We start from the raw sequence: 24,218 nt of genomic DNA, 5'->3' as shown, positions 1-24,218 counted from the left end.
TGAGATACCACCTCACGCCAGTCAGAGTGGCTGAAATGAACAAAGCAAGAGACTACAGACGCTGGCGAGGGTGTGGAGAGATGGGCACCCTCCTACACTGTTGGTGGCAATGTAAACTGGTGCAGCCGCTGTGGAAAACAGTGTGGAGGTTCCTCAAAAAACTACCGATAGAACTCCCTTATGACCTAGCAATAGCATTGCTAGGGATTTACCCAAGAGAGACAGAAATGCTGATGCATAGGAGCACATATACCCCAATGTTCATAGCAGCAATGTCAACAATAGCCAAAACATGGAAAGAGCCTAAATGTCCATCACCTGACGAATGGATCAAGAAGATGTGGTATATATACACGATGGAGTACTACATGGCAATAAGAGGGAATGACATATGGCTATTTGTAGGAAAGTGGATGGACCTTGAGGGTGTCATGCTGAGTGAAGTAAGCCAGGCAGAGAAGGACACAAACCATATGTTTGCACTCATAGGTCTAACAGGAAAACAGGAGAGACCTAATGGAGAACCAGGGGGAGTGGAGGAGGGAGAGAGAGTTGGGGAGAGAGAGGGATGCAAAACTTGAGAGACTATTGAATGCTGAGAATGAACTGAGAGTTGAAGGGGAAGGGGGAGGGGGGAAAAGAGGTGGTGGTGATGGTGGAGGGCACTTATGTGGAAGAGCACTGGGTGTTGTATGGAAAACAATTTGACAATAAAATATTATGAAAAAAAGAAAAATACATCTGGAAAAAATGAAGAAATCTGAAAAAGTATAGACTTTATTTAATTATTAAAAAAAAGATCTAGGTTTCTACTCTCCCAGTCAGCTTGCCTATAAATATCTGAAGACCATTGCCCCCCCTCCTCAAAAGGATAAACCCAAATTGCAAACATGGGCCCCATGGAGACAGACCTGGAACGATGATGGGTGCTTCTGGTGCCTCCCCCTGGTCCAGAACCGTCCAATCCTCTGCTGGATTGGAGAGTGTGCGCATTCCAGCATTCTGCCCAGTCCACTTGCCTCTCTTGACAAGTAGAAAGCACAGGATATATCATCAAGCACAGTCTGACCAGGAAAGAAAAGACCTGGACACAGAGCTGGGAATGACTAATAAGCCTCACTGATCAATGCACGATCCCTAAGAAGCAGGGTGTAGGATGTCACCTGGCCTCATCACAGAGGCCATTTTCTGCTCTCTCCCTGTCCCCATCAAGAATGTCAGACATAAGCCAGCTCCCTTATCTCTTAGCACCATTCCTGAGCCAGAGGCTAAGTTAGGCAGGATGGGGGACTAGGGTAACGTAATAAGGCTGCCTTGTGCCTCAAAGATGGGGGCACAGCGGCATTGCGAGTAACTGCCCAGAGCTGGGGTCTATATGAGCTGGAGTGGGTGCTAGTTTTCCATCTACCAGCTGCTATAGCTTAAACATACAAGATTCAAACAGAACAGGCAGAGAGAAAGGGACCTGAAACAACCAAACAGGACTGTCTAGTAGAATCAATATTTAAGGTCACAGCTAGGGAAATCACAATTGTATCATGAAAGCTTTTTCATCATAAAGGTAAAAATGGCCTTCAATGCTTGGTGTCCAGTGTGGATCACAGATCAGAATCTACCCATTTCCCAGAACCTCTCCAGTCTGCCTTTGCTGGCCTTTTCTCCCTTCATCTTTGCTCGCCACAGACCACAACCCACAGCCTTGCACACACTTTTCATGGGTGAACTCTGGGAACATGTGAGGTTCTCTTCTCTATCCAGAATGTTCTGATAAATTCCTACTAATCTCTCAAGTGTCAGATCAAAAACTCTGTCTTTCTAAGAAGCTTCCCCCAACTTTCTTACTCTATTATCAATACTCCCATTTGTAACTCAACATAATGTATGTTCAGCTCTATGAACATCCCTGTGAGATTGTGCTAGAATTACTCATATCTTTGTCTATTTCCCCAAGTCCACAAGCTCCCCGAGGTGGAGATTATATCACATTCACCTTTACATCCCCTCAATGACCAGAATATGCAGATTTTATTTTATTTTTTAATGCTTATTGAGAGAGAGAGAGAGAGAGCGAGAAAGAGCGAGCAAGCAAGTGCATGAGCAGGGGAGGGGCAGAGAGAGGAGACACAGAATCCCCAGCAGGCTCAAGTCTCTGAGTTGTCAGCACAGAACCTGACATGGGGCTCAAACTCACAAACTGTGAGATCATGACCTGAGCTGAAGCTGGACACTTAAGGCCCCCTGAAGATTTTAAATAAATACCAGTTGAATAAAAAAACTAAGTGCATCAATAAACTATCTCATTAATTAATCAGAAATGGTAGGAAGTTCTATAGAAATAGAAGCCAAGAACTGTGTTCTAGTATTTCCTCACTATATGTTTTATTTTAGTATTATTATCATTTTCTGAATATTTATTTAATGAATCTCTACACCCAATGTGGGGCTTATACTCACGATCCTGAGAGCAAGAGTTACAAGGTCTCATGACCGGGAGATCAAGAGTTGCATGCTCTTCCAAATGAGCAAGCAAGGTACCCCGCCTTTTAAAAAATATTTATTTTGGTCTTATTTTTATTTTTATTTTTTACATTTTTACATCAAGAGAAACAGTGAGCATGGGAGGGGCATAGAGAGAGAGATCCCAAGCAGGCTCAGCACTACCAGTGCAGGACCTGATACACAGCTTGAAGTCATCAACCTCAAGATCATGACCTGAGCCAAAACCAAGAGTCAGTGGCTTAACCTTCATTGAGCCACCCAGGCACCATTTAATATTATTTTTCAATACAAACATTTTTTTTCCGATTTCTGAATGGTAATTTTTTGGCATACAGTTCTAAATTTTTAATATATATGGATTTATGTAACCACCAACACAGGGTGCCAAACATTTACATCACCCTGCAAAATTCCTCATGCTGCTTTCTTGTCAAATACCACCCTGGAAATCACTGATCTATTTCTCCATTGTTACAGTTTTACCTTTTCCATAGGATCATATAAATGGAACCCTATAGTATGTAACCTTTTGAGACTAGTTTATTTCACTCAGTATAATGCCTCTGAAATTTATCCATGTTTTTTACAGATGTGTCATAACTTTGCTTATCCATCCATCCATTCAAGGATATTTAGGTTATTTCCATTTTGGGGTGATTATTAATAATCTACCACAGGTAGTTGTGTATAGATTTCTGTGTGAATTTCTGCAGGTAAATATGTAGGAGTGGGATTTTTGAATCATAAGGTCTGTGTAAATCTGTAAGAAGTTGCCAAAATGGTTTCCCAGAGTGGTTGTAGCATTCTGCGTCCCCATGAGGAATGTATGAGAGTTTCCAATGGCTTTACACCTGTGTCAGCACTTAGTATTATCAATTTTGTTTATTTTAGTAATTCCAATAGGTATGTAATAATATCTCATTATGGGTTTAATTTGCATTTCCTTAATGTATAATGATGTTGAGCATCATTTCATGTGCTTATTTGTCATCCTTATATCTCCTCTGGTAAACGGTCTATCAAACTTTCACCTATTTTTTTAAAAAATGCATTTTTCTTATTGTTATGTTTTCAATGTTCTGATCACAAGTCCTTTGTAAAATACACAATTTGCAAATATTTTTCCTTCATATCTTCATTGTGTCATTGGCAAAGCAAATACATGTTTAAAATTTTGATGTCCATTTATCAATTCTTTGTCAATTTTGTTCTTGGTGCCAAACCACAGTCTTGAAGATTTTCTCTTATTTTTTTCTGTATTTTTTATAATTTTATATTTTGCATTTAAAAATATCCATTTTTGAGTTAAATTATGTGTAAGTTGTGAATCACAGGTTGAAGTTCAGTTTTCCCCATATGGCTTTCCAATATTTTCCAACACCATTTGTTAATAATAACATGCTTTCTCCACTGAATTCATTGTCTTTTGCAACTTTGCTCAACTTACTTATTAGTTGCAGGAACTTTTTATTTTTGTAGATTTTTTTGGATATTCTACATAGGCAATTATATCAAATCTATATGAATTACATTTCACTTTTCTTCCTTTATTGCACAGGCTAGGACTTTCAGCATGATGCTGAATATGTGTTTAAGAATAGACATTCTTTCCTTTTTCCTGCTCGTATGGAGAAAGCATTCAGTATCTCATCATGAAATACAATGTTAACTGTAGGTCTTTTGTATATGTCCTTTGGAAGTTCCCTTCTATTTCTAGTGAGTTGAGAGTTTTGTGCTTTAGTTTTTATTCTATCACTAGCCAGCTGTGTGAATTTGGGCAAACTGTAGTCCAGAGTACATACACACACATCACGAAAAAAAGAAATAAAGTACATGCTGTGCCTTTTTGTGATGATTAAAAGATAGAGATGTGTGTGTCTGTGGACATATGAGTCAGAAGGCCCTCACCATGCAGCACAAAAGAAAAGCATCATGCCTTTCATTAACATATGTAAAATACAACATTTCCAGGTTAATGCAGTCTTATTATATGCATTTTCTAAATAAACATGGGTTAGAGCCAATCAGAAGAGATTAACTACTGAGAAACTGATTTTAAAAAACCTAATAAATAGAACAGAATATGTACTATATTTAATGTAAGTGTGGCACATGACTTTTATCCCTGTTATATTTGTTTGCTTTCTTCAATTCTTGACAATAGGCCAGAAACTAGTCCATGTTTTTGGCATTTTTAATCTCATAAAATTTTGCGGTAGTCCTGCACCACAGGCTTTATCCAAATTTGAATCAGAATTTTTAAACTTTCGGAAATTAGGTTTAACCTTAATGTAAGAAATTATCTTAATAAAACAAAACATGGAGCTGTCCAGGAGTAGAAAAGAATGTGTCTAATTAAGCCTGAAATCAGAGAACCTGAGGATACGCCATCAGGAGTTTTCAGGGATGGTGTTCCTACAGCAGGCAGAGGTTAAACAGTCCTGCAAGGTTTTTCCAACTCTAAAATATTACAACCAGCACAGATTACATCTAAGTCATAAAAAGGTTGACATGGGGGATGCCTGGGTGGCTCAGTTGGTTAAGGGTCCAACTCTTTATGTTCAGCCCAGGTCATGATCTCATGGTTTATGAGTTTGAGCCCTGTGTTGGGCTCGGTACTAAAGGAGTGCAGCCTGCTTGAGAATTTGTCTCTCTCTCTCTCTTTCTCTTTCTCTTTCTCTCTCCTTTCTGCCTCTATTCTACTTGCTGAGTCACTCTCTCTTTCTCTCAAAGTAAATAAATAACATTTTTAATAAAAAGTTGATATGGGAAGCAAAGCCAACCAAGATAGGAACTGTACCAAAAACCAGCCTCTAGGTCCTGTGAGGCTACCATCTGTCTTTTCCCTGCTGCCCTATTCCCCCTTCACACCTCTACATCTCACTCTTCCCCGAGCTTCTGTCTCAGCAATGAGAGTCAGATAATACAATTTTGAATCTACTACTCTTATGATAAATGAATTTGAATATGTGGCATTATTTTCGTAAATCATAAATAGCTTTTCTGTTAAAAAAAACTTTTTTTAAAAAGGGTGGGTTGACCATCTCTCATCCTTGCCTGCTTCAGAAACTTACATGTATTCAAGGACCAAATGTGACCAAATTACACACAAAGGAAGGAAGGAAATAAAGAAGAAAGGGGAACAGAAAGAAATAAATCAAGTACTCAGCAGAATGCCAGACATATAGTAACAAATATTGGTTGCCTTCTAAGTCTTTTAAAAATAAAAACAAAGCAAATGAAATATTCCCCCCAAATACATGTTTATGGCATGTACCTGTGTTTGGCGTCAAAAATAATAGATTTCTCATGGACAAAGCACATACAGTTTTACTTAATGTATTCTAAATGACAATCCAACACCCATAGCCAGGTCAAAACTGACCCTCCTTACATCTCTACCTTTTATAATTTCTTAATATCTCTCTCCACTTGGTCAGCCTATAACCCTGTGAGGTGGGGAGAGCAAAGATGAGTATTCTTAGATAATGGAGATACTTAGAGATCAGAGGGGTTTCCCCAGCCTCATGGTTAGTGGGTGGAAGAATCCAGGACCCCAACTCACAGGCTGGTGCCTGTTCCACTGAATTCCTCCATCACTACTATTTCCATAGTTGATTTGGCTCTATTGTTGACCTAGGCTAATTATATTTTTATCTCTTCATTTATATCATATATTTTCACATATTTCATGTTTTTAAGTTGATTTTAAGTTGATTTTCCTGAATAGGGAAGAGCTTTATGATAATATGATCAGCTCTGGGAAGACTAAAATGCTTAAGTGGTGCAAAATGATACTTAATCAATTTCAGTGTAAGACATGTGCAGGTGCACAATGTGCAAAGAGGTCACATGTTCAAGATCCTGGGATTCCACTGCTCATTCATAGGGACAACAAACAGAAACAGTTTGCTCACCACTATATTTCCAGGGCCTAGAACAATGCCTGGCACATTGTAGCCTGTCCCTACATATTTGTAGAATGAATGAATACACAGTTTTGAAAAAATTGCCCAGTGACTCTTTTGGGTAAACGACTATATGAAGGGTTCATTTTTAAAGCTGGCAGCCCCTGTAATTCACTGTGTGAATACAAAATACCCTGATGAGCTATGGACATTCTTATTTGAACTACATTGAAGATGCCAGGAAATTACTAACAGGAGCCTCAAAATTCATCACATTAACTTACATCCCCAGAAAATTCATTCCTGAGGGTGTATTTCAATGAAACATCTCCCCCAGGACCAGAGGTCTCTCTCCCTACTCTGAAACACAGAATGGATCTGGCAGTAATGGAGCTCAGGGCCTTTCATCTTCCAAAGCCATTAAAATGCAAATTAGGAGAGGGGAGAGAGCTGCAAGCAGATCTCCCCTGGCTTGCTCTCCCCACCAAAGCACTCACATCCATCTGCAGTCCGCACCTCCATGTGCACCAGGTCCGCCTCCTTATCCAATCCAGCCACCGACCTGGGGAAGGAAGGAGAGACAGTGACCACATGGAAGAGCAGATGACAAAGTGAGAAAGCATTCAGGGCTGGCTATTACTTGGAAAGCCACTTTCTCAAGAGGGCCTAGGCTGCACTGTGGGGACTCACAAAGTATGGGCACTGGTGAGCCTGGCAGATAAAGCTGTCACCCACAATGGTCATAACTCATGAGTCCTGGAATGGTATCAGGGACTCAGTGACTCTCAAACAAAACAAATAAAAAACCCATAAAAGAGTACAGAGTCCACAGTAATACAGGTCTAAACCTCTGTTGTTGCCTCTTCTCCACCACCTGGCACCTAAGAAGTTCTCTCTTCCCTATCTTCTTCCTGACACACAGGATTCCTTCCAGCACTTTCTCCCCCTTGTCTTCCCACTGGGAGTGTGCTATTCCCTGCCCTGATCTGTCCTCTGATTGACAGTGGTTAACCTCCACTCAGGCTGTTAACTTCAGGGCACTGTTGCCCTCCAGGGTTTGATGCTATCTGCCCTTCTTTCTTCCTGCCCCAGAACCAATAAATGTTTGGTGACACATTTAAAATCTAGTCTTACAAGAACAAAATTCTCCTAGTGATCAGAGTGAGAAACCTTAAAGGTCGATGGCCATAGCCATAAGAAGGCAGGCTGAGAATCCTGACAAACTAATCCTTGTGGGCCTCCAACCTTCCACACATAAAGCCCACTCATCCATCTCCCACATGAGGTATCCAGGCCAGAAAGTCAGCTAAAAGAGGCACATATACATTAAAACATTCATGCACTAAGGAGATCACATAATTCACTCTCCCCAGCAAGTTTTACTCAGTCTATTTACTCTTATTATAAATATTCTAAGATGGGCTTTCTGGTTTTCTAGTTTTCAACAGGAAAGAAGTGGCACGTTAAAAAGAAAAGGTAGAATTTAAAATAGTGAGAAGGGTGCCTGGGTGGCTCAGTTGGTTGAGCATCTGACTCCAGATTTCAGCTTAGGTCATGATCCCAGGGTCATGGCATCAAGCTCTGCATGGAGAAGGAAGCTGCCTGTATTCTCTCTCTCCGATTCCTTCTGCCCCTCTCCCTGCTTATGATCTCTCTCTCATTCTTTCATTCTCTCAAAAAATAAAAAAATAAAATAAACAGAAACTTAAAACAGTGAGAATCAACAGCTAATACCCAGACAGCAAGAAAAATAAACAACCTATGATAAATAGACCTAAGAAGTCAAAACCCAATCTTCCACACCATAAATCTCTATGCTTCTCCCTCACCCTTGGGCCATTACTCTATTAGAGCAGACCTCAGTCTGACATCTATGCTAAAGAGAGAAAGTCACAGAAAACAGAAAGCAGGGGGGAAATGGCATCAGTGCACTCTGTTTAAGAAAGTAGGTTGCAAATGATAAATGTTAGGAAAAATAAAATGATTTTTATTTGTTCAAATGATTATGTTTTGAATGGCTAAACTTGCTACTTAAAAAATCTAATTTATGATTATTAAAATACTATATTTTAGTTTTTGCTCACCTCAGTTGATCCTGAGGGAAACTCTTAGAGAGGCATCATTAGCAGGTTTGACCAAGTGGGAAAATGAGGCACAGCAAAGTCGATGTTTGTCTAAGGTCACAAAGGGATGAGGCCAGAACTAGAAAGACTGACTCCTTAGCCAAGAGAAAGTCCTGTCCTCTTGGCTCTTTTCCCTTTTGCTTGCCATGCCTTCATATCCAATGGTCTCCTTGTCCCCTTTCTTCTCCAGCTAACTCTCACCCTTCCTTCAAAGCGCTTCATATTGCTGAAGAGTTTCTATCTGCTTCCATTATAGCATCCTTACATTGGTGGTTCTCAATGTTGGCTCTCATGAGAGCCACTGGAGGAGCTCTCAAATATCTGGATGCCTGGGCCACTCCCCAGACCAATGAAATCAAAACCTTTGGGGATAAGGAGAAGAAAAGCTAGTAAAAACATGATAAAAGGGGCCAGGCTGATGTCTAAGCTGGATACCCCCCTTGCATACTTTTGGCTCTGTAATCATGCTTGCCTCCTGTGTCCACCAACTGCCCAGATAGCACCACTGATAAGTGCCTCCTCCCCTTTTTCTTTTGTCTCTCAACCTACTACCACCCCAGCCATGAAAGAAGGTCAATGTCAAGGTTCGGGGCTCAGCCTTCGGAGGTGACTCCATTGGGTCGGCACCAGTGTGAAATAAATAGTCTTTTCCTAATTTCCCTAATATGAGTAGCTTGCCTCCTCCTGGACTCCAAAGATTTGCTATAACAATAAGATGATGGCGGGGTGCCTGGGTGGCTCAGTCGGTTAAGTGTCCCACTTCGACTCAGGTCATGATCTCACAGTTGGTGGGTTTGAGCCCTGCTTCGGGCTCTGTGCTAACAGCTAGCTCAGAGCCTGGAGCCTGTGTCTCCCTCTCTCTCTGACCCTCTCCTTCTTACTCTCTCTCTCTCTCTCTCTCTCTCTCTCTCTCTCTCTCTCTCTCTCTCAAAAATAAATATAACATTTAAAAAATTTAAAAAAACAATAAGATGACAGCATTGGTATTTTAAAAGCTCCCGAGTGACTTCCATGTATAGCTAAGTGTTAGAACCACTGCTTTGCATGGCTCAATCACATCATTTATGTCACTGCCCTTGCCTGCTCTACTTGGATATAAATTTTAACAAAGTAGGATCCTATCTCTTTATATCTTGGAATTCTTGGCACTTATATGCCTAGTATATATCAGGGGCTACGAGTGTGCTTATTAAATTAATATATTATTGAATTAATAAGCAATCTAGTCTACTATGATAATGCCAAATTTTCAATGTGAAACTCTTTTGAGGTCATACAAACAGAGGTCTGATGGTATCAGAATGGACTTTATGGACACACCTGCTCTGTTTGTTTCCCTGTTTCTTTATAAGCATGTTGGTATTGTCAGGATAAAAGGATTCTCAGGAATTATTCTTCTATCATTCCCCAAGGTCAATGGCAGGGTAGAACGGACAGAATTGTAATCTTTTCCCAATGACTAAGCCTAACTGGTTATCAAGTGCTGTGCTCTATAACAAAAGAAAAGCCCTTATGTTGTAGGAGCTTAAAACAATGCGAGCACCACCAATAAAAAAGCAGAAACCATTCTTTCATCCAGGCTTTCTCCCTCCTTTCCATCTATCTAAAATCCTATCTTTTAAGGCTGAAATTGAATCACACCCTCCTGGAAGCTTCTAATTTATCAGGCTTTGAGGCACTGTGATCCTCCCCAGAGATTGAGGAAGCCCACTGACACCTCTCCTATCCTCTTCTTATAGCCCATTCCAAGTTGCCAGTAGCTCCATGGAAGGAACTTTGACCACACATGACCACACCCCAGCTTTCAGGGTTGCTGCCCAGGAGATGAGTCCCCCGATCACCTGGCTGTGACAGCCAACAGGCTTCATGCATGAGTCCCAGAGGACTGTAGCAAACAAAGAAGCAGTTCTCAATCATCCACTTCCCCAAGGTTCAGTGCAGAGGAAACAGGTCCAAAACATCCATCTCCTACTCTTTCCCTGAAAGGGATTTATCTGCCTACCTTAAAGGCTACTGCCAGGCTTCTAATTTAGCAGGCACCTGGGAACTATGTGCAATCTTCCAAAGACTGGGGAAGCCGGCAGATAACTTTTCCTACCATCTCCCTCAAGCCTGCTCCAATAATTAAACCAAGTCACCAGTATCTCCATGAAAGGAAGTTGTGGCACCTCAGCTCTTGCAGCCGTCACACTAGGGATGGGCCCCTAGATCACCTGGTGCTAGAGTAAATGGGTCTTGCATTTATGAGGCACTAAGGACTGTAGCAAGCAAAGAAATAGTTAAGAATGGGCATAGCAGCACCCCTACCCCTTGCAGCTACACACCTGGGCCCAGCACTGAGGGAGGTGGCACAAAGGCCCATCTCTCAATTTCTCCCTGGAAATGGTTTATCTACATACTTTCCCATCTTGTGCCTCAGAATTCAGCTTCTCATAAGCCTGTTTCTAGACGCTGAACGTAATCCTCACCTTTGAGACACTGACAGGTCTTGGGACACTCATAACTACCAAAAGCCACTAAGAACAAAGAAGGAGACCTAGTCAATCACAAAGTGAGCTAAGAGCTCAGTCAGGCTGGTCAGTGAGGTTCGTCTCCTACATGAGGTCACTCTGTGAAGAATGGAAGAGGGGGCTATTTTATCTAATGCTCAGAAAACAACACAAAGAGTCCAGGAAAATGAAAAACAAACAAACAAAGAACAACAACAAAAAACAAAATGGAAACCTATGTTTCAAACCAAAGAACAAGATAAACATCCGGAAACTGATCTTAAAGAAATGAAGATAATAATCTACCTGATAGAGGGCTCAAAATAATGGTCATAAAAATGTTTAACTGAGGTTAGAAGAATAATGCATGAAAACAGTGATAATTTTGACAGATAGAAATATTAAAAATTACCAAACACAAATCATGGGTCTGAAGAATACAATAAATGAACTGAAAAGCTGAAGAGAAGAGTTCAATAACAGACTAGATTAGGTGGGGAAAAAATCAGTGAACTCTAAGATGTAAATAGACTTCTCCCAGAGGAGCAAAAAAGAAAAAAAGTAAAAAGGAGTGAATATAGTTTAAGGGACTAATGGGGAAATATAAAGTGATCAAATGTTCTTGTTATAGGGTTCCAGAAGAGAGAAGGGGCAGAAGACTGATTTGAAGAAACAATGACGGAAACCTTCCCTAACTTGGGAAAGAAAACAGGCACTCAGACACAGGAAGCCCGAGAGTTCCAAAAAAGATGAAACCAAGGAGAACCACATAAGACACATTACAACTAAATTATCAAAAGTTAAACACGAGTAGAGAATCTTAAAAACAGCAAGAGAAAAACAACTTGTTATACACAAGGGAATCCTGGTAGGACTATCAATAGATTTTTCGGCAGAACTTAGCAGGACAGAAGGTTGTGGGATGATATATTCAAAGCACTACAAACAGAAACCTGGTCAACCAACCAAGAATACCCACCCAGCAAAACTGTACTGGAGAATTAACAGAAAGATAAAGAGTTGTCTAGACAACCATAGATTAGTCTTACAAGAAATGTTAAAGGAAGTTCTTTCAGCTGAAACAAAAGGATGCTAATTAGTAACAGGAAAACACACACAAAAAAGCATAAAACTCACTGGTAAAGGTAAATATATAGTTAAATTCAGAAAACTCTAATGTAATGGCGATGGATAAATCACTGGTAAGTCTAGTAGGAAGTTTAAAAGACAAAAATATTAAACTGACCATAAATAAATTAATTTGTTAATAGATATACATGTAAATAGATGCAAATTTTGACCTCAAAACATAAAATGTGGAGTTTGGGATTCACACAGAGACACACTGAGAGATAGATGGCTAGCAGTTAGATGCATCTGAAGGTATTTCAATCTGAATCCATTTGTGTGATAGTTAATTTTGTGTGTCAACTTGATTGGGCTATGAGGTGCCCAGATATCTGGTAAACCATTATTACGTATGTGTCTTCTAGGATGTTTCTGAAAAAACTAATATCTGAATCTGTAGACTTAGTAAAACAGATTGCTCTCCCAATGTGGGTGGGCCTCCTTCAATCTGTTGGAGGCCTGTAGAGAACAAAAGGAGTAAAGGAGGATTCACTTACTCTACCTGAATGTTTTCTAGCCCTGAAACTGGTCTTCTGAACTCAGATAGGAATTTAGAGCATGAACTCCGGTGGTTCTTGGGCCTTCCGACCCATGCCGTAACTAGACCACTCACTCTGTGAATCTCCACTCGCAGATGGTAGAATATGGGACTTCTCAGCTTCCATAACCACACGAGCCAGTTCTTTCTAATAAATCTCTTTCTCCCTGTCTCCGACCCCCATCCTCCTATTGGTCTATTTGCATACGCTATTGTCTCTTCTGTATCCTATTGGTCTGTTTCTCTGGTCAGCCCCGACTAATAAAAGGTTTCTTAATCCCATTCCAGCACTCCAGCCTGTTTATCCACAGAAGCCCATAGTATATCCATGTGAATGTGTTTCTATATTTGCTTAAGGCATCGATTTCAAAGAGATTATTCTTATTAATATACAACCTATCAGATACTGAGTTTCCCAAGGACAGGGACCTTAATTATCTTTCTCTAATATTTACCACCACACACAGCTCAGGATTAGGCATACATTCAGATTAAATGATGGGGATAAGAATTTGTACTTCAGAGCTGCTTTGTCTCTGGATCCAGAAGAGATTAAGCTGTTCAGCAGGCCAGAGATGGAGCAGAGACACTTAGGTTCTGAGGATAAGGAGAATACACCTGCCCTTTTCCAGCACACAGAGAAATGTGACCACTTACCTTCTGTAGTACTGCTGGCATTAGCCTGGGATTTCTCCACACTAATACTCTTGACATTTTAGGCTGGATAGTGCTTTGCTGTGGGGCCATCCTATGCATTACAGGAAATTTAGCAGAATCCCTGGCCTCTACTAGATGCAATAGCACCCCTACAGGACTGACAACCAGAATGGTCTCTAGACATTGCCCTGGGGTCAAAACTGCCCCTTTCTGAGAACAAGAACCAGTACCTTACCTGGACTCACTTCATTGATGACTAGACTCTGTCTCCCTTACTAAAAAGGCAAGGAAACACACACACACACACACACACACATACACACACACACACACACACACACACTGAGATTTCCCTTTCTGACTTACTTCTAACATTGCAGAGATACCCACGAACTATTTCTATTCTGGGCCACACTGCTATATCGGGAAATTCTTTGGCATTCATCAGGTGGAAGCAATTGGTCCCTAATCTTAAAGCTCCCCAAAGTCCCCATTTAAAAAAAAACAAATGTAAGAAAAGTACAAACAAATACAGCAAGCAAAAAAATACAAGATGTAGATATTTGGTGATTTTTCTGGGGGGTAGGCAGAAGTTGTAAGGGACAAACTTGTGGAAATAGTTGGGAAAGTGCATACAGTAGTAAGGAAAAGTGCTAATGGGCATGGAGACCATTCATGTGTTAGTCATTGTGTTTGGTGTTTTACATGCAGTATCGTAATTAATCCTCAAAATGCATCTTTAAGGAAGGTACTGTTCACTGAATTTCCATCTTTGTTGAAATGCTTAAAGTTATGTGATAACAACTGATAGATACTGAGAGTAGTGTGTCAGGCTCTGTTTTAAATGTAAATACTGATCTTTAATCCTCACACCAATCCTAGGAGTCTTGAAACATTCTTCTCCATATTATCCATACTAAAAGGGTGCAAGTAGGCACTGAGAGATTAAGCAACTTGTCAAAAGGCACACAGTTTAGTAAAGTGCAAAACTAGGGCTCAACCAGGCTGGTGGCTTTGAGCCAGAAGTTCAACCTCTCCTGAAAGCTGCTTCTCCTGGCTGGCGAGAGGTTTGCATGCAATCATTTATCTCTCCCACAATCAAGGACCAGAACCATCTTGCCCCAGTGTCTCTTCTCGGCCAATATAGAAGCCCTTAATAGCAGCTTTGTAGGAAATATAAATGCACTCTATACATTTTCAATACAGCATCTCAGAAAATTTTGATTCTAGACTATATGAACCTGAAACCCCTCCTATTGGTGATAATCAATTAGAAGGAAATGTTGGGAACAGAACAAGGATGTTGGGCCAATAATAGAGAAGTAATAAATGGAGATCTTTATAGAAGCCTGAAAAAGATAAGTACAGTTGAGGAAAAGAAAATTTGGGGTTTGGGTCTGAGTCTCCTGTAGGTCTATGCAAATGCCACGAGCCAAGACATACATAAAAGGGACCATGAAACTGCGATGAGTAGAGTGGCGGCGGGGGAGGGTGCGGCGGGGATGAGAAGCAGGCCTGCTCAGGTAGGCCAGGAGGGTTAGTAATTGCCCTGACACCTCTCCCATCACAAACACACAAATCCCTTCACATTTCCAGGACCAATGTGAGACCAGGATGGATTGAAACGCCAGGACCCATATCCAATGCAGAACCAGGCATTGGACCCATCAAGTTCCCGTGCTTAATGCAAAACAAAGTAAAAATGAATTTGTAAGTATGCTATTGAAGTTACATGGAAGGAAACTATCAGAAAATTTCTCAAGTATATCAGATAGTAAAGAGAAATTACATATGTGTGGATTACTATTAATGCTAAATCATCAGTGGTGCCTTTATTTGGTGATATGTACTCCTGGTTTTAATGAGATGACTGTAAAACAGAATTTAAACAGAGTTAAGGTATTAAAAACAGGTATGACTCTGTGAAAACCATTATAAATATTTAAAAATTTTCTTGTCATGGTTAATTTTCTTATCACGAGGTTTTCCTGCAACTTAACACTCGTGATTGGGGAGAAACTAATCTTTTTCAGGAGATTTTCCCATTCTTCCACAAGAGGGGAAGTAAGACCAGGCCCCTTTCTATAAGCTTCCCATCCCATTTCACATATGTGCCAATAATGACTTTTAGTTTCTACATCTGTGAAATGGGAGCATCATAATGCCGACTTCACACTGTTAAGGGATTGAAAGAGCTAAGTAGTAAACAGAACAGTGCCTGGCACAAAATGCATTCTTTGCATTCTAGCTATTATTATTTTTCATTTGAAGGGCAGAATAAACTAATATGCTTTCCTGCTTGCCTTCTTCCTTCCTTCGACCTCAGTTCTACATCTGTTGAGTGGTTGATAATGCAGTATTGTGCCAGGCACTGGATATGAGAATTCGCTGCTATGGAGTTCAGTGTAAGCACCTTTCCCCCTCTTCAGATGGATTATGCACCACAAACCTGGGACCCAACCCTTGATCAAGTTTCCTTTAACAGCATGTTCTCCTCTCCAGTGTAGAAACCATCACACAGAGCTGCAACTGCCTTGTTCTACCTGTGGGACACAATCCCTGACCTCACGGGCTTCTGCCGGATCTTCTATGAACCTTTTCCATCACAGTGTCTGGCAAATGGTAGATCATCAATGTGTTTTTGATGAATGGATGATTACAACATTTTTATTCAGTCAGACAAGTTATATCAGGCCTTCTGTAAGCCTGGAGCTCATGTTTGGGTCTCAAAGACAAACCTTTTCTTAAGGCCAAAAGAGATCTCATTTTCCTGCCTGTGCCCCAGATATGTTTATCAAGTGCATTGCTCAGCCAGTGTTAAAAAGGAGAAAAAAATCTATCCAGATGGGAATAATGTGTGAGGTGGTTTCCTTCCGGGGATACTCAGCCCAGCCTCTCATAACAGTTGGTGTCATGGGGGAGTGGGAGTGCTAGACTTTGGTGCATTTTTCTCTCCTTGTGGATGAGAATCCCAACGCAAAATCTTCACCAGAAATAAGAAAGCTGGACACTGGGGATGCATGAGGGAAGTATTAAGGTTAAAACAAGGATATGATTGATGAGGAACTATAAGGCAAACTGCGGGCCGAGTACAAACTAGCACACACATACACTGCCCCCGCCCCAAGCTGGGATATACATGTATGATCTGCCTCAGGAGCGCCTGGTGCCCAAAGACAAAGGACAGAAAATAAATCGTTAAACTCCATCAGTTTACAAACACCTTAGTACAATTATAAGAAAAGGACAATCTTATCAATCACCTAATGTCCAGGAACTCCCTACTATCTTAATGTTAATGCTTTGCTAGAGGGGAAAACAACCTTAGCTTGACAACAGGTAGGCCTCCAGTAATCCATGTGTCTTCTTTAGCATACAGAAATCTCTTGACTTTACCTCCTCCAACTCCATAGTATATAACCAGTCACTCTTCACCACCCCAGTGCAGCTCCTTGTGCCCATGGGTCCTGTCCCCATATTTTAATAAAATCACCTTTTAGCACTAAAAACATCTCCAAGAATTCTCTCTTGGCCATTAGCTCTGAACCCCACCATCACTACAAAACCCCATCAAGTTAAAGTACAAATGCTTTATGAATGGACCAGCTAGCCACTTAAATTTACAAAATACTCTTATCTCAACAGATTTCTTCGATTCACACCCCTGTAGGTCTTTCCTCAAGCTGCCCCTCCAATGAAATGTTCCTTCCATTCCACTCTGGGCCCTGTGTATGGCCCAGCTCAATACCTCTTTCCATGAAAGCTCCTGACCTTGGCCAAATATTATAATCCCTTGGGAAACTTTCTAAAAATACTAAACACCAATGCACAGGCCCTACCCCAGGAATTCTGGTTTAACTGGTCTAGAGCAATGAACTTCTCATAATTTAGTAACATCATAACCTTCTTCTTAAAACAGTATTGGGACTCCACCCTCAGAGCTTCTGATTCAAGAGTGGGGCCCAAGAATCTGTCTTCTTAGGAAATACTTAGATGATATAATATGGCCAAGTATCACACTCTGAGAACCACTAGCCTGGAGTACAGTGCAGGAATCAATAGCTTTTAGATATTCCCAGGTTATAAGAATGTGCAGTCAGAGCTGAGAATCATTCATTAGAGCTCAAAACACAGTCTTCATGAACTCAGCCTGAAACAGTCACCTCCTTTGACGTGTCAGAGCAGGAATTTGGAATCAGAGTCTGAGGTGTTATTTTTTACAATCATGGACCATTTGCTTAACCTTTCTGTGCCTCAATGTTCTCATCTGCACAATGAGGAGATAATAATCATACGCTTCTCGTTATTTTTCAAGAACCAAATGAATTAAAGGCATCTAGGACATTTTTAAGAGAGAAAGGCCTGTATTAACATTTGACATTATATATAATGCTTACTATTATGGTGCTCCCATTACCTTAAGTACAATTAATATTTATTGAGTGCCTAATGGACTGAGAATTTTACTACCAATTTAATGTTATCTCACTTAGTCCTTAAACAAACTTTTGTGACTGGTCATTTATTTTTTTTTTTTTTCAGATGAGGAAATGAGAGATTTTGAGATGTGAAATTACCTAACTGTTGGTATAGGGTGAGACAGAGATAGAGCCTGGTCTGTTTCACTCCATCTTCAGATATTTGTAGGCCTGGATTTTTTCTTTTTTGATTGTACTATCCTCAAAGACAGGCTCTAGGTATGATTAAATAATGCTTTCCATTAGTGCCTAGCACTGTGCTTTGCTCTTTGCTTATTAAATATAAGTAAAGTAGATGAATAAATACACAAATTACAACAACAATAACCCTAGGAGTGTGTTTAGGATAAATGTTTAAAATAGCTCCATAATATGGTGAAACAGATTCCATTCATTTAATTAATCTCTAGGCAATTAAATGAATAAAGTCTTCATTTTACATTATTATGCTGCTATTTTCACCATTTATCCTCAAAGCAATATTGGATCTGTCAAACACAGTCATCTGTGATTTGCTTGACAAATGTTATCATCCTGTGAAAACACCAGGGCAGCAAAAACAGGGATCTCATCCAGCGCAGATGAGCTTGGATCCCCTAGTGGGCACATTGGGAGCTTTCCTTCTAAATCAGCAGTAATCCCTGCCGCCTCCCAGATTCAAAGATTTCTAGGTGCACACGCCCATGTCCAAACTATATGTCCCCATCCCTTGTCTACAGCTGATTAGACTAGGGATATACCCTTCCCCACCCCAACCCAGGCTGGGTCAGAGACATTTGTTTCCCAGACATTGGGATTGATTTGAGAGTGTGCACATGAGATCTGGGAATAATTCATCTTGGCCACTTCTAGCTGCTCTTCAAGAAAGCAGAGAGGAACAGAGATATGAGACAGAAAAAGAGCACTCAGTGAGATCTTGAATAGACTCCCTTCTACAGTCTGAATGGATTTATTTTCTTGGATGCTAATAATTCACTTATTGCCATTCATTCTCTCTCTCTCTTTCTCATTAAACTAGCTCAAGGTAGTTACTGTTTCTTGCAACCAGAGAGTCATTATGAATACGCTTACTTAAAGCTGTTCAGAGCACATTGAGCCTTCTCACTATGCTTGAATTCACTACTATCTTCTCAGCTTACTGGTCCTCCCAGCAGAAAGGGCTACAGACTTTCAGTGATCAGTGTCTTTCAACCTAGGGGTTGTGACCCATTCGTGGGTTCCTTTAATACACTTTATGAAGGGTATTTAGTGGATTACAAGCCCAGTTTTTAAAAATCAAATACTGGCACTTCCAATGATAGCCAAATCATGGAAAGAACCTAAATGTCCATCAACTGATGAATGGATCAAGAAGATGTGGTTTATATATACAATGGAATACTACATGGTGATGAGAAAGAATGAAATCTGGCCATTTGTAGCAATGGGAATGGACCTTGATGGTGTCATGCAAAGTGAAATAAGTCAGGCGGAGAAAGACAGATACCATATGTTTTCACTCATAGGTCTAATAGGAGAAACTAACAGAGGACCGTGGGGAGGGGAAGGGGGAAAAAGAGTTAGGAAGAGGGAGGGAGGCAAATCATGAGAGACTCTTGAATACAGAAAACGAACTGAGGACTGAAGGGGAAAGGGAAAAGGAGAAGAGGAGTGATGGTCATGGGGGAGGGCACTTGTGGGGAAGAGCCCCGGGTGTTATATGGAAACCAATTTGACAATAAACTATATATAAAAACTATTGAGAAAGGAATGTACACTTTTTTCAAGTTAAAATAAAATATCTAAGATGTAAAAAAATTAAAAATAAAAATAAAATAGAATGAAATGGGATAGAAAATATCAGAGAGCATCTCATGTGCGACACTAATTAGTTTTTATGTTAATTTAAGATACATAACAAGAATTAGGTTCATAATGGGTCATAAACATAACATTGCTTACTAGATAAGCAGTTAAAAAATACAGAAAAACAATATGGTCTAATTCGATATATTTTTTAAGTTCTAGATGTTTGGAACCAAACCTAGCAGTTGCATCAATAGTTTCAGGACAAGGCATACACACACCAAGAGGTCACTCCAATCAAAAAAGAAGGTTCAACATAACTGAAGAATCTCATAGCCAACACCATGCTACATGGTGGCAGTGGTAACGTGAAGCTGAGCTTTGGTCATTGGGTTTGATGATTCTGTTAATGCAGTGACAATTCATGAGGCTTTATTCTAACTACAACTGGCCTAAATAACTGGCCTATTCAAAATATGACCAGTAATCCCTTGGCAAGTACTTCCTGAATTCCTACTATGTGTGAGCACCCACTGAGTTGCCAGACACCTTACCACTTAACCCATATGTGAGGCTACAGCCTGGCATAGCTCTAGGGAACAGCCATAGATTTACAAGCAAGATAATGTCATATCATACAGCTCAAAAAAGACAAATGTTGGGGTGGCTGGGTGGCTCAGTGGTTAAGTGTCTGACTTTGGCTCAGGTCATGATCTCATGGTTCATGGGTTCAAGTCCTGCAGTGGGCTCTGCGCTGACAGCTCAGAGTCTGAAGCCTGCTTCTAATTCTGGATCTCTTTCTGTCTCTGCTCTTCCCTGCTCTCTCTCTATCCCTCAAGAATAAATAAACATTAAGAACATTTTAAAATATAAATGTTGGCCACAGAAGACCTATAAATCCTATAAAATAGACCTAGCACACTGCAACACTTGCCGAGTGGTTACAGAGAATGGGTCAAGTCCTTTATTCTACACATCTGATTTGGGAACTATCATTCTCAGACTCCACTACCTATTCTGAGAGTATACTATTCCTTTAATAGGCATTTATGAGGTGATATATAAAGGAACCTTTGGAAAGGCATGCTAGATCACCAAGGGTTTCATAGAGATGGAAAGACGAAAAGGCTAGACTTGAAGAATGTGTGGGATTGGAAAGTCAAGAAGAAAGAGGTAACATGATGCAAGGCAGTGGTGAAAATGGACACACTGTAGGGGTAGAATGTTGGGCAGAGATCACAAGAGATCACTTTGGATACAGAATAAGAAGGACCCTGAAGGCCATGAAAGGCCATCATCCCACGAATTATGGATTGTGTCCTGCAAACTAAAGTCTGGAACATTCCCTCCATTTAGGTTGCATCATTGAAAAAAAATTCCTGTGTCTGGAGGTATATGCATTCTATTTCTTCAGAAATAAAGTCATATAAATGTAACTTCTATAAACTGGTTTATTTAGAAAAGTCTAGGCTTTTTAACATGTTGCTTTCTCTTTTTTGTTGTTTTTGTTTTGAGAATGTGCTTAAAATATTATAACTTGGAGAAAATGTGAGCCCCAAATCATAGTATTTGTGGAGACCCTCTTACTCCATCCTTCACCAATGGCCTGAGTCAACACCCATGACCACTCAGGTGGGATGCAAGTCAAAGTACAAGAAATGCAAACTCAGAATGAAAGTAGTGCACACCAACTGTGTCATGCCACCCAAACTCTGCCATGAGAGAAGAGTGAAGAAGGTATTCTGGTTGGCAGGAATTTTATAAACACTTGGATTAAGAAGGAACACTTGTCTATAATCCCCATGGTCACATAACAGGCTCTCTTCTCAACAGAGCATGACACCAAGTAATCCATCCCACTATTTACACATAAGTACTGAGCACCAACTATAATTCTAGTACTAAAATAATAATAGGGGAAGATGCCAAGCTGAGTAAGTGAAGCTCCATGGCTGATATGTGAAGAGAGGCAGGCAGATATTTATATGAAGATGTAACAGAGTGGTATGGGAATCCACAGAGGAGTGGGCTTTTAAAAGTGAGTAGAAGAGAGAGGGACAAGTAGACCCTATTGGTCCACCAGTATAACCCTATGGTTTCTGAAGCAAGTATTTCTCCAGAACTTCCTGTGTGTCCAGCGTGAAGACTAAAGATAAGACCAGGGTCAGGGGGACAGAGGAAGTTGAGGGATTAGTATATTGGGACAGGACACAATTTCAGAGAAATACATTTGTGAAGGTATAGAGATGAGTTAAACAAAAACAATTCGAGATCGACATAACCCTCAATGCCCCACATTTCTCAAGCTGGAGTTTGGAATGACACAGTGCTTGCTGAGGGATTTTGCTAATCATATTGAGTATTATTTTTAACATATAGTGCATTTTGAGGACATGAACTTGTCTTGTCTCCTCAATGGTCCAGTGGTTAAGACAGAAGCTTTGGAGTCACAGGTTATAGATCCTAATGCCTTCTCTATACCTTAGGCAAGATAGTTAACTTCCCTAAACCTCCAATCCTCCAAAACCATCAAACTTCCCCTTTTGTTCTTGATGCAGGTGAAATAAAATGATGTAGGCACGTGTTTAGTGAATGTGCACACTAGGTTTCAGGCCTCTTATGAAGCATCCAGGAATGGACAAACACTTGTACCCATATGTGAACCACACATATATACACATATCCTCATTTCAACATGTACTGACTATGTAGAAAGTGTCTAATAAAAATTTGCATCAGAATTTAGCAGAAAGACCTGTGGACTGAATCAAGGACAAAGACTCGGATTCTAGTCCTAATCTATTCACTGACCTGATCCATCACTTGACCTCACAGGTCACAGTTCCTTGTGCTATAAATTGAAAGGGCTGCCAGGGCTGTGGGGCACCCAGGAATCTTCTCTGTCTCTGGTCCCCATGTTGGGTTCTCTCCAGAGCTGAGGAGGACTCAGGTATGTGAGTTCCTTCTTTGAACTGACAGCTCTTCCTCCCCTGACTGTCAGGTTCCTCCCTGCTCCAGCCCACCCTGACCCCCTTCTCTTGGGGAGAACTTTCCTAACTGGGTGAGCACACCACAAGGCAGAGAACTCTCTTGCTGAGGAGGTCCTGAGGTATCACTTCCCACCAACACGGCCCACACTCAACTGATGAGGGCTTCTCTGAACATCCTTGTGTTGTACAAACAGCCTGCACCCGCACATCCATGTAGACCAAAAGGCCAAGCCAGGCACTGGTAGGTGGAGGGGCTGCTAGGGAGTGATGATCAAGTGGGGTTCCCCACACTTGACAGTTTTCAGAGCAGGTTCACATCATCATCTAAATTCAATGCCTCAATCTTGAGAGGTAGGTGCTATTGTTCCCACTCTGCAGATGAGCAAACTCAGAAAGCGGAGGTCACTGAAGATCACCAGCCAGAGATGGGGCTCCCACCAGGCTCTGCTGACTTTGAACCCAGAGCTCTAGGCAAGGCGGGCTTCCGTGCTGCCTCTCATATAAGCCACAAGACCTCACAGAATTAGATGCAAGATTACATGCTGCTAATGGGGAGTGCTGGAGGAATTCCGAGTTAATTAAAAAAAGGCAAAGGGCATTAAGGAGATGGCTTCAGAGGACGTTCTGTGGAAGTTCTAGAGAAGAAAGAGAAAGGAACCAGGTGTATTTATAGACTAATAATGTGCAGAAGAGGGGAAATATGTGCTGCCTCTGGCAATTCTCATCAAGTTAATGGATGTTGCCAATTATTGTGGTAGCATTTTTAATTGTATCTTAGCTCTGAAGAGAATAAAAACAGAATTTCCTAGTCTTTGCCTCAGGACTGTTAGGGGCACACATTCTGGTATATTACACCAGTGGAGACATGTGTGCCTGAAGTCTGCACAGCAAGGCCTTCCTCACAACTGTCCCAGACCTGGCTGGGGTTGAAAGCAGGGTGGAAAAGGGCATCTGCTGTATGAGTTCATGAGTACACATGGGTGTGGAGGACAACAGGCAAGTGTGCGAGGGGACAGGTTATAATCTGATGCAGACCCCATGAAGCATTCAGTAAGCACCAAACACCCCAAATGACAGAGTAACGGTAGCTAATATCTGTGCACAAAGCTGCCTTAGGGGGCGGGGGGGCTGGTCCCTGTTCTATAATGCTTTATGTGTGTGCGATCTTATTGAATAATTATAAATAATCAGTGTGTTTCTTTGAATAATTTCCACCTCCCTTCTGGCTTAGAAGCTTCTGGAAGGAGGGGGTCTTGCTTGACTACTACAGTAACTTTACTTCCTAGCACAAAGTTGGTGCTCAATCATGTTGCTTAACAAATGGTCAAAACTCCTATAGGGGATGTACAATTTTTTAAAATAATTTTTTAATGTTTGTTTATTTTTGAGAAAGAGAAAGAGAGAGAGAGCAAGCTAGGGAGGGGCAGAGAGAGAGAGAGAAAGAGAGAAAGAGAGAGAGAGAGAGAGAAGGAGACACAGAATCCAAAGCAGGCTCCAGGCTCTGAGCTGTCAGCACAGAGCCTGATGTGGGGCTCAAACTCATGAACTGTGAGATCATGACCTGAGCTGAAGTTGGAAGCCCAACCAACCCACTGAGCCACCTGGGCGCCCTCAGAGGAGGTA

General features: G+C 40.9%; 1 protein-coding gene across 1 annotated transcript in view; it reads right to left on the bottom strand.

The window, feature by feature from the left end:
- Window positions 1-24,218, bottom strand: part of SORCS3 (sortilin related VPS10 domain containing receptor 3) — a 585,972-nt gene that overhangs the window by 173,515 nt on the left and 388,239 nt on the right. Inside the window, exon 6 of the mRNA XM_029932551.1 lies at window positions 6,905-6,969. Within this exon, the coding sequence (XP_029788411.1) occupies window positions 6,905-6,969 (65 nt within the window). The remainder of the gene's footprint in view (window positions 1-6,904; window positions 6,970-24,218) is intronic.

This window comes from Suricata suricatta, chromosome 2 (assembly GCF_006229205.1).
Source record: "Suricata suricatta isolate VVHF042 chromosome 2, meerkat_22Aug2017_6uvM2_HiC, whole genome shotgun sequence".
Lineage (NCBI taxonomy): Eukaryota > Metazoa > Chordata > Mammalia > Carnivora > Herpestidae > Suricata > Suricata suricatta.
The sequence above is the reverse complement of the archived record's forward strand: the minus strand, read 5'-3'. Positions and strand labels throughout refer to the sequence as shown.